Below are 16,101 nucleotides of genomic sequence, written 5' to 3'. Positions count from 1 at the left end.
TCTCCGCAGAAATAGATTTTGTTCTGAAGCTCCAGTTTTTGGGTTTTTTTTTAAAGACAAAAGCAATGCATCAATTTGAAATACGCTGTTAAGTTTTGTTCTCCTAAATACAGCAAAACTGAACTCACCTACAAAGATGAAAGTGATCTATTGCCCTTGCTCAGCAGAGAAAGAAAATAAGCAATAAGCAGAACAAATACACAGTCAGATGTTAAGCTCTTACAGTGTTAGAAATGTAAGATGTCAGTATCATTAGGGAAAAAGTTTAACCCTCTGTTGTTTGCCCACTCACAAAAGTCCATACAATAGAAAACTATCTGTGGCCATTATTACAGCAGGTGAAGGAAAATAAGCTACTTTCAGACCTTGCCCGGTGACTTTGATTGCTGGCTTCTTGGGACAGAGACTCGGTGACACAGCAGGTTTGTGGTACACCAAGTGGTTTAACCCCATCTGCTGTGAGGCTGAGCAGCTTTTTGGCACCTTGTTCCACCTTGAGGGGAGGGCTTGAGACTGTCCTGCCCCTCCTTTCTGAGGCACAAGGAAGGATTTAACCTCTCCCTTATTATGATGTGAATTTATTTCAGAGTCTCTGGCAAGCTTTATATAAGCTTGTTTGCTGAGTTAGCCTTTTTAATGCTGGAATTCTGAAGCATTCTGACAGAACCAAGAAGGGATGGGTACCCACTGTTCTTACATAGCCCAGCCATGCAGCTGCTCTGTGGTTTCTGCTCTCCTCCAAAATCACGCTGGGAAACACATATAATAAACACTTTGAGAGGAGAAACCTGGAGCAGTTGGATCCTTCCAGGATGTGCTGGAATTAGAGGGAAACTGAATCTGCTCCACAGAGAGCCCAGGAGTGGGAGCAAGATTTTCTATATCAGTCTGAGCCACTATATCTGCACCAGCTTCCTCCCCTTAGGGCACGCTGCTCACCTGGGACACAGCGCTGTTACCAGTCCTGCTTGCTTCCCATCTCCTGATCCAATGTGGTGGAAAAGCAAGCATGAGTGCTTTACTTTTTCTCCCAGTTTTCACATGTCCCCTGCTGCTTCCCCTCCCTGATGGTCTGCATTTCTCTCCTCACTAAAGCAGAGCCGATTGCTGCATTAATAGCCAGGCCGTTCTCCTGCAGCAGGCTCTGACAGCAAACCTCAGCGGACTCCTAGAGGGCAGACGAAAACAAAGCTATATTGAATTTGATTAAGGGGCCAGAATAACCTTTAAGAGAGCCACCTGAGGCAAGGTGGCAGTCAGCTCTCCAGCTGAAAGCCAAAGCTAGTTCCTTCACATTACAGGGACAGAGCTCCCCACTCTAGAGGATGAACAACCCAATTCCATTACTGATTTACAGCAAGCATGCAGAGAGTTGGTCACAGCATTCAGATGGCATGAGGGGTAACTACTGAACTCCCAGCCAGGAAGGATGTGATCTCTTGAGGCTATTTCACATCATTTGAGCTGGGTTTCTGCATGACATTAAAAAACAACCTTTATTTCTGCATTGAGCTTAGAAACTCAGTTCCTAAGCAGAGCCTACATGCCCTTCTGGAAAATGTTGTAGAGAGATGGAAAAATCTGCAAAAATACAGAAAACAAGATAAAAGAGTAGGCAAACCTCAGATTTGCTCGAGATTTTTTACAGGAATAAAAGTATAAACAGGCTAAAGCCCAGCAGAGATGAACAGTAATATTTCTACTCCCAGATGGAGCTTAAATAGAGCACTTGGGCCATGGGTGTGGGTGATGAACCCAGATGATGCTATTCAGGGTAATGAAGGCCTACTAGCACTCTCGATGCCCAGATCCCACTGGCTTTTCTTCCTTGTACAGGAACCTGAGATAGCATTTAGAGGGAGTGCTGGACCCTCAGTGAACAAAGTGTCTTCTCTGGAAGAAGCCCTGAGTAGTTCAGAGGTTATACTTCATAGGTTATGCTTTTCCTTGCTAAACTGGAAAGCTCAGTGTTTCTTTGAGAGAAAGTCCATAGCAGTTCCATAGCAGTTGGCTAAGCTGGGATGTAATCAACTGCAGGGCAGAGGGAGCAACCTGCATCTGAAGAAGGCTAGTATTTGTTGACCCCGGGAATAAACATGCACTGTCTTATGGGGACTGCTGGCACTCCTACAGCTGTGTTTCTGCATGGTTTGATGAGACTGAAGATCTTCTACATCTTTTATGCAGAACTGTTATTTTCAAGTCTCCCTGAGCACCAAACAACCCAGAAGAGAAGCTGGCAGCTTCTCTAGGTTTCCCCCATAACCCACTTCTCCTTTCCTTTAGAGGGGAGTGCCTTGTGAGATGAGCGGAAAGCAGCACAGCCTGCTTCCAAGGAGCCTTTGCTCTAAAGATGCAGTGCTCAGCAGCCCCTTGAGGCTCCCTGAAGACATTTAGTTATGGCTGAGGACTGTGCTGGATGGCTGGAGTCATTGGCAGACCAGTGCTCCATGATAATGGAGACATTAAATCAGTCACGGCAGCATGAACTGCATAATAGATACAAAATACAGCAGAAGTCTGATCCAATTTTGGTTCTACATTGTTAAGTGGTGTAGTATCTCAGGGGATGGAAAAACACTAGGAAGTATGGAGCGCATTCCCCATGCAGCATAGCACAAGAGGTAGCAGTCTACTTGCCTGCAACTGTAGATATAGAACTTTCTTATACGTATTCCCATACTGTATTAATAGCTCTGCAATTGCACGCTGGAATTCACCTGACCAGATCAGCTGTGGTGAACAAAGACAGAGCCATAAGCACAAGAAATGAATCTCCTGGCTCAACTGCAGCTGGTTGGTCTGCTCTAGGACAAGGTAACACTATCCAGTATTGCCACTTTATCTTGAGCTCTGCTGTGCTGTGAAAGTTCTTGATAACCAGCTTCTAGCCAGCTCTTCAGTGAGCACACAGGAGATGGACAGATAAAGTTCCAGCCAATGTCTGCTATAAGAGAAATTGAAATAATGCTGGTCTAGAAATGATGTACGTGCTATTCTTTCCAAGTGGCTTTGGCATTGATTTGGGGAAAAAAAAATACAATGTAATGGAAGTAAAATTTCCTGTTCTTGGAGGGCATCTGCCATTTGACAAGCAGACTCACAAACAGATGCTAGTACATGGGATACAACTCAGGACCTGCAAATGTAGCAGTAAAGGCAGAAGCTCCCAAGATTCTAAACCTTTTCAGTAAGAAGGAAAGGGCTTGCAAGAAGGAGGAAGGATTTCTAACTCCCCTTTTTTCCATCTTGCATACCCTAACAAATTAGCTGGCTATCTGAAGGCACCTGCAGATACAGCGTATGTATTTGTATATATCACAGAACATCCTGAGTCCCAGGGGACCCACAAGGATCAGGCTTATACTCCATCTAGGCAGAATGCTCCACACTGGGCTGAGGACTAACAGTTTTTTATGAGATGCAGAGCCATGCTGTTCCCTCAGGAGCATGAACACAGCATGTTCAAATTAAACTGGATCAGGATCTGACCCATTGTGCCCTTTTCGAATCAAGATGTTCTTCCAATCCTATCTGATTAAAAGGGATGCTGCCTGGCATCACAGAGCTCCGCCTGCTTTGCGGACAGCAAGCCCATCACCTTTCCATCTGTGCCCAGACACAAACTGCTGTGGACCAACCTCACCTCCCCAGAACATTGCTTTTGCCACAGGTGGTCAGAGGCAGCGTGCAGCATCCAAATCTCAGCAGCAAGAAGTGCTCAAGATTGACTACACTCAGGGTTGTCTGGGGAGCAACTCGTTTCATGTGTGGCTTGGCTAGATATCTCCAGAGCCCTGCAGGAAAATCCTTGCTACACTCAGCTGGAACATGCCCCCTGGCAAGGCAGCCCCTGCTTAAAGCAGCATCTATTTTCACCCGTCTGCACCCCCATCCAGACCAGACACCTGATGCTGTCAACAGCCCAAGTTTGCTCCAGGGAACCTGGAAAGCTCAGTGGCCGTGAGAGGAGGAACATGCCTTCAGACTGGCATTAACACTCCACTGAGCGGCTCATGTCAACATTAGCAAGGGCACAGCTGCAAAAATTCATTGCTCTGCTGGATGCTGGCAACACAAGGTAGAAAGGCATATCTATCTTTGTAGTGAAGATTCAAGATGAGGCAGTGAGTGAAGTTGCTCTCCCCAGGGACTGCCCCTGTGCCTGGCCCCTGGCATTAGATGAGGTGCTAATATAGCTGTGCCCAGGGCTCAGGAGCCACTCTGGCTTTCCTTACTCCATGTCTCCAGGCTCACAGCTGCACTGCTATCCCCACCACAGATCTGACACAAGCTCACATTCAGAGAGCAAAGGGCAAGATCAGGCAAGGAGGGCATGCCAGGAAAGTGACTCTGAAGGCTGCCTGCAGAAAGCCCTGGTAGACGGAGACCCAGTGGGAAGGGAAAAAGCCAGCCAAAACAGTTAAACAAATACACAGGAGGGAGCTGGCAGACAGAAAAGGCAACACACTGAGCCAGTTTCAGATGAGAGTCATGTGCTAGGCCCCCAGCAGGGTTCAAGCTCCTGAACAACAACCAGGCTGAGAGGGGACACACACACACACATCACCATGACAAAACTCCACAATGCTGGCAGCTAGGGACGTGTCTGCTCAGCCAACACCAAATTGCAGCAGCCAGCTTACAAATTCTCCTGAGCACAGGCAGGAGGAGGCTGGAGATGCTGTACAGTCCCCACATCCAACCAGAAAAAGCACATTCACTTCAGTAAACCCTGGAGAAGTTTGACTGTTTCTCCTAGACTGGTATCCCCAAGTGCCAGCCAAGGTGGCAGATAAGTGCTGTTCTAGAACAGTCTTGAGGTGACAGCAGCATTTAAGGGACAGAGTCCCACAGTGGGATCAAAACTCCAGGTTAGAGCTGGGAGGGAATGGCAGCTTATGTGGCTGTGCTGTGCACGGTCATGTCTTGGTATCTACCCCCAAGGAGGAGATGCAATAGCTGAAACCACTACAGGCAGGACTCATCTCCCTCTGTTTGCATGAGCAATGCCCACCAACTTGGAGACCACAGGATGTATGTACCCAGGCCATAACCCACCAGCAAACTGCTGAGCAGCTGGTGCAGCTTCAGGTTGCGTAGCTATGCTCTACCTCCACACTATAACTGAAGGACTTTAAAAGAAAAGGAGAAAGGAAACACAAAAGTATTGGAAAACAAATTGTATTAAAATGCACAGAGTAAGAAAATTGCATATGAATTATCACCACATCTTACCCTCCCCTTAATTTCTCCAACTCACGGCTTCTCTACTGCTACTCTTCAAAATATCTAGATAAAATCTGAATAAAAGGATACGAGGTGCTGCTCAGTTCAGGTGCCAGCACTCAGATAGAGCTGTAGATTCACATCAGCTGACAGCTGTGCTGAGCTATCACCAACTGAGTCAGGGGAAACCCTTTCCCTGATGCTTCTGGATACTGCCCCTGCATGTTTGGAAGACACTTCCACTGCCCATTCATGCCACCCCTATTATTATAAATGTTTTTATTATAAAAGCTTTATTTCATTTCTCATCTTCCTCTGCCCCTTCCCTTTCACATGCAGAAACCAAGCAGGTCAGCCCATGTGGGCACCTGGGGAAATGTGAAGTGTCAGGTGCAAAGGCCTGGAGCTGAGCAGCTGGCTTGTTCACAGGGAGCTGAAAGCAGTTTCAATTATCACTCAGAGGGCTGCAGTCACCAGAGATGGGAAAAAAGAATCCCTGAAGGTGCTTGCAACCATAGGGCATGGATAAGGCAGGCAAATGCCTTTCAAATGCTCCCACTCATCCCTCCAGCAGATGAGGTCTTAACAACTAGGGATAAATAAACAGCAAACATACCATCTACGTGGCCAGCAATTCTCTCCCTGTTGGTCTCAGCTATAAAGCAGAACAGTGAGTAAAACTGCTAAACAGAGTTGGCTGGGCATTTAACTACTTAATTCTATTCTATTTACAATATCTTCAGCAGCTCAGCAGTTCCTTAATCCATAAGGCACAAAGCAAGCGAGAGAACATGTAGCTTAGTCCCTCTGGATTGTGAGCTCTGTAGCACAGCCAGGTGGGCAGAAGCACAAAGGTTTCATTTTGCACATGGTGGGCTCTGCTGCCAGCCTCAGAATTGCTGGACGATCAGCTTCCGCTTCACATCACGGCTGAACCTGTTCATCTTGAACACCTCGCTGTCATAGAAGGCAGAGAGGTTGTGGATGTTGATCTGCCGAGCCTGGGAAGAGGACAGAGCAGGGAGAGAGGTAAATGCTTATTCAGAAAAATAAGCACCATGTGGTTTTCCACAGCAGAGGGCAAGCAAAATTTGTCAGTCAGCAATCTCTGCTCAGCAGGAACCAGAACTGCAGTACCAGGGGAGACTGCAGGTCAGGAGAATAGAGCATTGGCAGAGCTCAGCTGAGTGAAGAGAGGATGCTGGCTCAGCATCTGCCTGCTCTCAGTCTGTCCTTTTACTTCCACTGGAGGAAAAGCATACCTATTTAAACCTAGCTCTTATCCCAGAGCTCACCCAGTGAGAGGCAGTCATGTAGTATCTCTGACAGGGTGTGGTCAGGATTTAACACTTCAGCCTCGAAGCTTTATGGGGGTGCATGAAGACTGAGAAGGAAGAATATGGTACTCCTGGGCAAGACAGGAGTAGAGACAAATGAAACAGTCCTTGTTTTGGGTTGAATTGTGTAACACTGGGTTTATCTGGTATATGGACTTGGGAAGATATATGCCATGAGAACACCTCAGTTTGAGGCTGCTAACACAAAGCAGGAACCAAGCCTACAGAAGGCTTACTAGAATAAGCTCATACCTTATCCACCAGATCCTTCTCTAGGACTTCTATGGTGTCCTGCTGGGCCCCATAGCGGTTTCTCTGGTACATCACCTGCTCTGCAACCAGCTGCTTCAGGATGAACAACAGCAGCTCATTGTTGTCTCGCTTGAAGGAAAGGTAGCGGGAGAATGTCTGGAAAGGAGGATGAGACAAACCATGAGGATCAGGAACCCAATGCCGCACTGCGGGTCTCCCATACCCAAAATCAACCATCCCTTCTCCTACAGAGCACAAGGGGAATCAAATGACACCACTGTCACCTGCACTTAGAGTCTCCTAAGGGATTTCAGCCTTGCCAAGCTGCCACCTGCACATGCAGTAACAACACAGCTCTGTATTATACAAGACATTTCTGCTAGCTGCTGACACCCATACAAAATCTCTGAAGAGATCTCAGCAGCAGCCATGAAGCCTCCCAGGGGCTGATAGGGTACCACCACTACGGAGGTTTGCTGCCCTTGGGGAAGGGTAGGGCAGTATCCCTTAACCCAGACTGCCCTGTGCCCTGCAGACTCTCATGTCAGGCTGGCAATTAGCAGCTGAAGAGAGGCCACGAGTCGCCCAGACTGAGGGCAGGCACTCTGTGGATAGATGCCAGGCTACGGCTGGCCAAGAGCTGTTCAGAGCCAGGCCCTGCCACTCAAAGGGCAGCCTCTCACTGAACCACAGTGTGAGCTGCGCTGGGATTATCCATCCCCTGAGAAGTTCTAGAAAAACTGCAGAGAAACAGCCACTGGCTGTGACAGCAGTGGAAGTGCTGGGCCAAAACAGGAGAAAAAGTGGCAAAACAAGGAACACAGCAGTGTTTTGGATACAGAGGCTTGGGACACATCTATTCTCACTGTTATCTCAGCCCTGACAGAACAACACTGCTAGGAGAACCCTTACATGCCCTGCTACAGACCAGAGAAAGGCAGCAGTACCTTCAGACTCACAGTTCTCTATTTGCACAGGCATAACACCTGTCTGTGTAGGACAGACTCCTACAGAGCACACAGAATCCTCTTCCATCAGCCAGGGCAAACAAAAGGGCTGCAGCTCAACCCAGAGGGTTGTACCCACCTTGCGCATGCTCCGCATGACACTGAACTTCTGCGTGTCAATGAAACTCTCCAGCATCACCCGGATGGCCATGTTGACATCATCCTCCACCACATAATCTCTCAAGTGCATACGGGCATGAGCCTCAGCCATCCGAATCATGGACTCAATGTGCCGCACTGTGATGGGGATGCTGCCAGTTGCCTAAGGAGGGAGAGGAGGGAGAAACTCCTTAGTGAAGGACAGAAGACACAGGGTAAGAATGGTGGTTTCTGGGTCAGGACCTCCTTTGCACTGCAGGAGATGGTGCTTGGATCCCTAAGGACTGTGTAAAGCTAAGTAGGCTCTGCCATCTGCTGGCATATCTTGCACAGTGTGGTACAGATTCCAATATTTACATTTTAATTTGGTAGAACAAGAGGGAATGCTACACAGGGTCCCTCTTTATCAGCATTTAGTGGCTTTCCAGGAGCAGCAATCCTCAATTAAAAAATTTCCCATGCTCATGAAGTCTGACCTCAAAAAATTCCACACTGGGGAGGGTGAAATGAGCCTTATAAATCCCAGATAAAAGAGGATGTTTCTACAGAGAACAGCTCCTTGTAACAGCAAAAGCACATGGATCTGAGTGAATGCAAACATCTCCTGTGGGCCTGCCAGACTGGGTCACAACGAAAAGGCTCTGCTCTGGCAGACCCTAGTATATGCATCCAGTCCATCACACTATGTATCATCTACAAGCAAGACCCTGCATCTAACTGAAGAATCATCTGTTCAGCCTGATACTGTAGAATCTGCCCGTCTCTCACAAAAAGAAGTGGCACAGACTCTTGTGAAATGAATAGCTAGAACATGTCAACATACGCTGGAGCAGTCACAGGCTGACTTGCAGTCTGGATACACACTTATTCCCCCTTTTTCCTCAGTATTCTTACCATGGACTCTTTCCTGAGGTCACTGTACATCCGAGCCACCTTGTCCTGGTCCATCTGGTTGAGTTTGGGGTGGACCTTCTCTTTGGCATAGACGATGTATTTCCTCAGGATCTCCTGGGGAATGGGTTCCACCCCATATGTATTGGGAAGAATAACCTCACTGGCATCTCCATTCACTGCCTCCTTGCTACCTGGGTGGTGCTTGACATGGCTGCCAACAACAAACCGGGCAAGCATTTCATCCTACAAAAGAACAGCGTAGTAAAAGAAGTGAAGACACCCACTAGACAGCAAAACTAGCTGAGCATCCTAACAGCCCAGCACAGGCACATTCACAGCATGATTTTACCTGCACAGGGTCCACCGTGTCTCTAACCACACACAGAATATCGAATCGAGAGATGATGGGCTCTGTCAGGTCTACGTTCTCTGAGAAAGTCAATGATGGATCGTATCGACCACCTGGAGCAGAGACAAACCTGAACATCAACCAGAGGCTTCAGGGCTGAAGCTTTGAGGTAAACATCGATCTACTTCACAGACAGCCTTTACTGCTTGCTTGATTTGTGTTCCAGACTGGAAGAAAGGGAAGCTGCACCATAGTGCTTGAGACAGCAGGACTGATATGGAGACGTGAGTACTCCTGTGGCTCTCAGCACTTACCTATGGGATTGGCAGCAGCAATTACAGTGCAGCGAGCCTGTAAGGATGTAACAATGCCTGCTTTGGAGATGGAAATACTTTGCTGTTCCATGGCTTCGTGTATGCTGGTCCTGTCCTGGTCGTTCATCTACAAGAAAGCAATGAGTCACTTCAAGTCAGTGTTGCCCAGTGCACCAAGGGGAATTAGCTTGCATTAGCTTTACACTCTGAAGAGATAGCAAACTGTACTATGCAGACCAGCAAGGGCCTAAACAAACTGCAGGAAGCCCAGTCTGCTGGCAGATAGAACCCCAAGTTATCACAAGTCCTCATCACAGAGATTATGGCCAGCCCCTCCACAGCTCTGCTTTCCCAGAGAGATGCAGCTGGGACTCACCTTGTCAAATTCATCAATCAGGCAGATGCCTCTGTCAGCCAGCACGAGGGCTCCTGCTTCCAAAGTCCACTCTTTGCTGACTGGGTGCCTCTGGACATAAGCTGTGAGACCCACAGCTGAAGCACCCTGGCCAGTGGTGAAGATGGCCCTGCTAGACACCTTCTCTATGTACTTAAGAAACTGTGACTTTGCAGTACCAGGGTCTCCACACAGAAGCACGTTGATGTCCCCACGGACTTTATGTTTGCCACCTACAACAGTAACAGGAGACACACAAGTAGCTCAGTCATCTACACAAGGCTTGATAGCAGCCCTACCCTGAATACCACACAAAGCTGAAGGGAAGGCAGAATATGCAGAGAAACTGCTTTACAGGAAAGTTGAGGGAAATCAGACATAACTGTTGTCAGATTTTGTTACGGTTTAGAACACCAAGGAGAACCAAAAGTACTGAAGGATCAAATATAGCAGCACATAAGCAGTGGGAATAAAGCAGAGCTTTTTCCTTTCCACTGCAGCATTTTAAACTGAGCATAAAAAAAGCATTTCTAACCCTGCTGAATGCATTCTTTTAAAATGGTAACAAATCAGGACACCAACAGATCAAACCTTTAAAGGGGCATCAAATCCGACTTTCTAGAGGAAGGGAAATAAAATCACGCCTAGGCTTGCAGCAGGAGCTGCTTTCAGTCCTTGCTTTTCTACTCTCACACCAGTTTTCAGTGCGATAGAACAGCCACTTCAATCAGAGATTTCCCTCAGTCAGTTCATTGTCACCAAGAAACACAGACAACTCTATCCACTCACTGCAACAGCACTGACAAACCCAGATCCATTGGATCAGTCCTCTGCAACATGCTACACTCACCTGGGTTTTTGGGCTCTCCGCCAAACAGAGCTAAAGCCAAACCCCTCTTGATATCTTCATGCCCATAAATAGATGGGGCAATGCTGGCAAAAATCTGAAAGGAAAAGCAGAGTTATCTAGTGAGTAACATTTCCCATCCTGGGCAGAAAGTAGCAAGAAAACCAGCCTGGATTCATCTATGGTTGCCACTACTATAGAGCTGTCTCCAAAGAGTCTTATTGTCCCTGCTGAGGAGGATTCTCCAAAGGCAATTATCAACCCAGATCAAAAAGTTGATCACAGGAGAATGTAAAGATTAGTGCTGGAAGCAGCAGCCACTGCCTCCAGACTCCAGCTGCACACCATAGTGGTTGTTATCACCTGTTGCAAAGTGTGAGACCTTGATTCAGTTTGTGACCTACTTACTGCACATGACAGTCGTTGAATCGGCTGTGTTACATGTGAATCATGATCAAATACAATGAACAATAGGCTTATTATCTCATGCGTATTCTGATAATAGCCTGATGCTGGACACTACTGATTTTAAAACAGTCCTGACTTAAAATGGAGCTACTCTACCCACCAGAAACAACACAGTCATTATTAAAAACTGTGCAGCCAAGGCAACAGAGTGAAGTCTCCACACTGGAGAGTTTAAACTCAAGTCAAGTGAGGTTGAACATGCACCAGTCCAGAAGCCTTTTTCAGAGTACTGTATTCAGGTTTCAGCATGCAGAGACAGACTAAGATCTCCAGCACAGCTTAGCTAGGTAATAACATCTCCTCAATAGAATCAGTTCTGCAAGCACTGGAACCCTTCCTTGCTGTTTGCTTTCAGAATACAGCAAAATAAACTAATGATCAAATAGAAGCAGTATCCTCACATCTCACCCATCTTTCAGCCCTGCAGCTAGGTGGAGCATCAGACGAAGGGGAGAAACAGAAAATTTGATCTCCAGAAGGGCAAGGAAAGGAGAGTCAGAAGAGCACCCAGTGTTCAGCTTAGATGACACCTCATATCTCCTTCTGATCCAACTGCCAGATGATGGCTGGCTCTCAGCAGGAAAAGAAGGGTGTATTAGCGACAGACTCACCTTCTCCCCAATTTGCTCATCCTTGGACAGAGCCATAAGCATTTTCACATCCTCATCAGTCAGCTCCCCGACAGCCAGCTTGTTGTCCTTCTTGGCAATGTGGTTGGCCAGGATCACAGTTGCAAACACTGGGAACCCATTGGCAGTGTTCAAAGAGCCATCATAGTTGTTGTGATAGATCCCTGTGAGCTCCTGGGAAGCAGGAGATGGTCTGTCAGTGCTTGCACGGTATCAAACAGGCCCCCTCTTTCCATTTTAAGATACCAGACTTGAGAGCAGCTGCCCAAATGCATCTGGAAACAATCTTCCCACCTTTTCCTCTGATATAATTACTGATGCCCCCCTTGATGTTACAGTCAGAGTTTAAAAGTGCTCTGTGCTCACTCCGTGTACTTACAATCTCATCCCCTGGCTTGCAGCTGTCAACCAGATCAGCAAGGAGAATGGCATCCTTGGAGCGGGGCAGCCTGCCAGCAGCCACCTTCCCAGGGCTTTCCTGGATTTTTATGCGCTGATAGTTCTGATAGACCGTCTGCAGCAGGAAAATAAAAGTTAACCAGCACGCCTGGATGGCACTGGCACAACCACTTTTAAAAGGCACCTTGCTGGAAAAAGTCTGTTCAAAGATTTACTTTATTTTGGCTAGAAAATTATAGGAGGATGGAGGTTGACAGGAGCAACTCCAGACTGCGACAGACAACAGTGTTGACAGATCTTTTTTCCACATCTGATCACTGAGTTTTGTCCAACCTGGATCAGTTCCTGGGAGAAAGACACTCCACTCACGATAGTTAAAAATATTAAGGCAATGAATAAGAGCCAGATGCTCCAGATCAGGGATTTTACTGCAGTCCTCTAGTTTCCTTAGCTGGTAGATCTGGAAAGACTGACCTAACCTGGAAAGGAGGACAGCTGGACAGCTTTTGTCCAGCCTGGGCAGGACCAGCAGCCTGCTTAATCTGTGCAGTTAAGCAGCTCCCAGGCACACACAACTCTTACCTCTTCCATGTTGATTTCAAAAGGACCAAGAGACTGACACTCCGGGCAGGAACCGGGTTTCACCTCCTGGTTCTGGGACTGGAAAAATGGTCCCAAGATGAAGTTGCACTTGGTGCAGTTGTATTTGACCATGCTCAGCTGAGGCAGGACCCCTGTGCAACTCGTCACCACTCCACTGGTCCGGATCAACTGGTTCAAGTGTAGTTGCCTGAGGAGAGATACTTGATGTCTGCAGGGCACAGAAAGCACAACACCCTGCAGACACATTTCTGCTTGAAGACACACCTACCAAAGGCCTTCTAAGAAACAATTTTGGGTAGGAAGATCAAGGTTTGCGTTTTCCCTTAGGGGACACTGGAAGTTCAGACTCTTTTTCCACTATAAGCTTTGGGTTTATCTGGAACTGTACCTTACAGACCAGTTCTCCTTAGCACCCCAAATCCTGCTGTAGGTCCTACAGCCACTGCTGGTAGTTCTGCTTACCTGAGTGACCGCAATTCTTCCACCAGAGGGAGATGGGAGATGCGAACATGGATCTCTTGAGCAATACGATCATACTTGGGGTACATGGCCAACACCACTTCCTTGGCTGCTTCATCAAAGATCTTCAGCATTTCTGCTGGGGCCTCAGGTAGAAAGTAGGCAAGGACATGTTCCTGGGCAGCCAGATCCTCGTAGTTCACCACTAGACTCTCTCTGTTCTCTAAAGAAAAAGAAGGGGAGCATTTCACTTTCAACCTGCTCACTTCTCCAGCAGCCTGTAAAAGCAATCCAGAATGCACAAGGCTGTTTCCTGCAAGCTGCAGCTGCAGGTGTCTGCATCTCCCCTGAGAAATGTGGAGGTCATCAATTGGAAAACAGCTAGAAAACTCTTCTAAAGTTATTTTTGTCAGTGAGCAGTCAGAACACAGCGCTGCTACACAGACACGATTTTCAAAGTCACAAGGTCTATTTGTGGCCCCTCACTGGACAACCCAGTTTTCAGTGTGAGAAAGTAACTGCTGCAGACAGCAAGTAATTGTTGTCTCTTTCAGATTGCAAACATGCAGCCCACTGTCTGCTGCCCCACATACTTTTTGCCAGCTTTCTAGGATATGAATATTAATGAGTAGCAGACATGAGGGGCCTTCTAATCAGCCAGACAGAATCAAAGAAGGTGGTGGTGATGTTTCCATTATTCATTTATCTCTGCCAGCATCAGTTTCTTAAAGTGCTGACTTGGTGTCTGGGACAAACAGGACAGGCAGAAAAAGATCCACCTGTGGACTGAACCACTGCAAAGTACCACAGTCTATATAAAGAGATTTATCACCCAGCTGTACCTTTGCACATGTCGCTGATCCTCTCCTTAAAGACATTGTGCCCATGGTCATCCACGTGGGTCTTCAAGAAGTTCTTGAAGCGGTGGTAGATCTCAAGCCGGGGAGCTGCCATGGAAACCCACTCCCTCACTGAATGCCCCTTCATGTCTTCCAGATTTTCAATGCTCTCGATCATATCTTCATCTTCCTCCTCTACGCCATCAGCAGCCCGTTCTGCCAGCCGCCTCTTCCGTGAAGGACGGTCTTCATCTTCATCGTCACTATCTATGGGTTGGGAAGACAAATCAGTCAGGGTTGGGTTTCCCATTCATCCTCTTTGGACTAGTCATGGATGGACTGCACAGGCTGAGGAAGCAAAGAGGCTGGCACTTGGGATACAAACCAAGAACCACCCCAGACCCAGCCAGACTCCAGCCTGGTTCCTGTACCTTGCATGGGAGCTTAAGTCTTTAAAGGGGAAGATTTGTATTTAACAGCACTCAAACATATCTATTAATATACCAAGGAGGTAAGTCCAAACGACATACTTCTAAGTGCATTAAAGGCCCTTCCACCCAGCCCACAGAAGCCTCTGTCATCTCCACCTACCATAGAGCAGCCCCCTCCTCATGCGGCCCATGCCCTGCTCCAGCTCGCGGTCCCGCTGCCTCATTACTCTCTCTGCAGCTTCCCGCTGGCTGGCAGTCAGCTCCTCCACATCTTCATCATCCAAGGCCAGGCCTTCTGCCTCGTATACATCCAGCTCTGGGATGGGCCGGTAGTCCCTAGGGAACACACACACAGCATTGAAACAAACTCCAGAAGGCATTTATCCAGCTTCCCTTGGCTACCAGTGAGTCAGGACAGATGATCTGCGTGAGATGGAGCCCATGAAACAGCAAAGGGAGATGCCCTGCAATACAAAAGGCTCCAGCATCAGGATTACAAACGCCAGCACTCAAGTCTTTGCATTGTACAGTTCACTGGTTGGCTGGCAGATCTGGCTGAGTAACAAAGCATTAACATTTATGATTGCAAGAGTAAGGAGCTGGACTATGTGAGCATCTCACACCTCAAGAACCACCACAACAGCGCCTTGCTCCTGGTTTGCAATGCATTCTGTGTTACCGGAACTTTACAACACCATGCCCTGACACTTCTTTCCTTACCGTCCATCTCTTCAGACCCTTCGCACAGCTACTAGCGCCCACTACTGGTCTGCACTGAGAAACCGAATAACAAAACCCCATCCACAAACTCAACTCCCCAAATGCCGGCTCTCAGCGGCCTCCTTACCTCTCCATCCCCTCTCCGATGAGCTCTTCTCCTTCTTCCTCCTCTTCGGGGAGCCCCTCGGTGCCCAGGAGCCCTTCGGACTCATCCTCGAATGGGGGCAGGTCCCGGCCTGGGCTGGATGTGAACGCATCACCGCGCCGGGAGCTGCGCACGGGGCTGGTGACCGCAGCCTGCGACTCGGAGGAGTCCTGCAAGGAGGGGAGAGTCGGTGAGGACGGCGGGGAGCGGGGCTGAACCCTCCCCGACACCGGGACTAGAGGGAGGGAGGGCCGCGAGCCTGGAGCAGAGAATATCTCCGATCCCCCATACAGCTCCCTCCTCTGATACAGGGCTACCAGGAGACTCCCCCCCTTCTCCCCTTCCCCCCAAAAAAATCCCAACAAACTACAGGATTCCTCCCAGGACGGTGAAGAATGGAGGTTCGCATCCCGAGTTCGTCCGCCCTTTCCCCCTGGGCCCGTCCCGGCCGCTCACCGCCATCGCTGCTTCCTACCCCGCCGGATTCCGCGCCAAATTGCAACACGTGGTCAGCAAAAGCGCGCGAAACCTCATGAATAATGAATAGATCCGCCCCGCGCCCCGCCCCCCGCTTTATGAATATGCATGAGGCGTCACTGCTGGATTAAAACCAGGGCAGCAGAGCGGTGTCGGGCGTATATCGGGCTACAGCAGCCTGAGCTGGGTGCTCAGCATCTCGGAGTGCT

The 16,101-nt window shown here is 48.3% G+C and overlaps 1 protein-coding gene across 1 annotated transcript; it reads right to left on the bottom strand.

The window, feature by feature from the left end:
* Positions 1-5,168: 5,168 nt before the first annotated feature.
* MCM2 (minichromosome maintenance complex component 2) lies at positions 5,169-15,915 on the bottom strand. Its single transcript, XM_015874982.3, has 16 exons — positions 15,872-15,915; positions 15,398-15,585; positions 14,711-14,886; positions 14,123-14,386; positions 13,284-13,503; positions 12,801-13,008; positions 12,199-12,333; positions 11,802-11,993; positions 10,726-10,819; positions 9,858-10,108; positions 9,482-9,608; positions 9,168-9,280; positions 8,819-9,061; positions 7,905-8,087; positions 6,819-6,974; positions 5,169-6,230 (listed from the first exon to the last, which is right to left on the bottom strand). Exons 1-16 carry the CDS (start codon positions 15,875-15,877, stop codon positions 6,120-6,122), a joined length of 2,667 nt encoding a protein of 888 aa, XP_015730468.1. The 5' UTR covers positions 15,878-15,915; the 3' UTR covers positions 5,169-6,119.
* Positions 15,916-16,101: the final 186 nt, after the last annotated feature.

This window comes from Coturnix japonica, chromosome 15, assembly GCF_054131305.1.
Source record: "Coturnix japonica strain WE chromosome 15, WE-NBRP24, whole genome shotgun sequence".
NCBI classification, from domain to species: Eukaryota; Metazoa; Chordata; class Aves; order Galliformes; family Phasianidae; genus Coturnix; species Coturnix japonica.
Note: the sequence above shows the minus strand (reverse complement) of the source record. Positions and strands in the feature narration are given on the sequence as shown.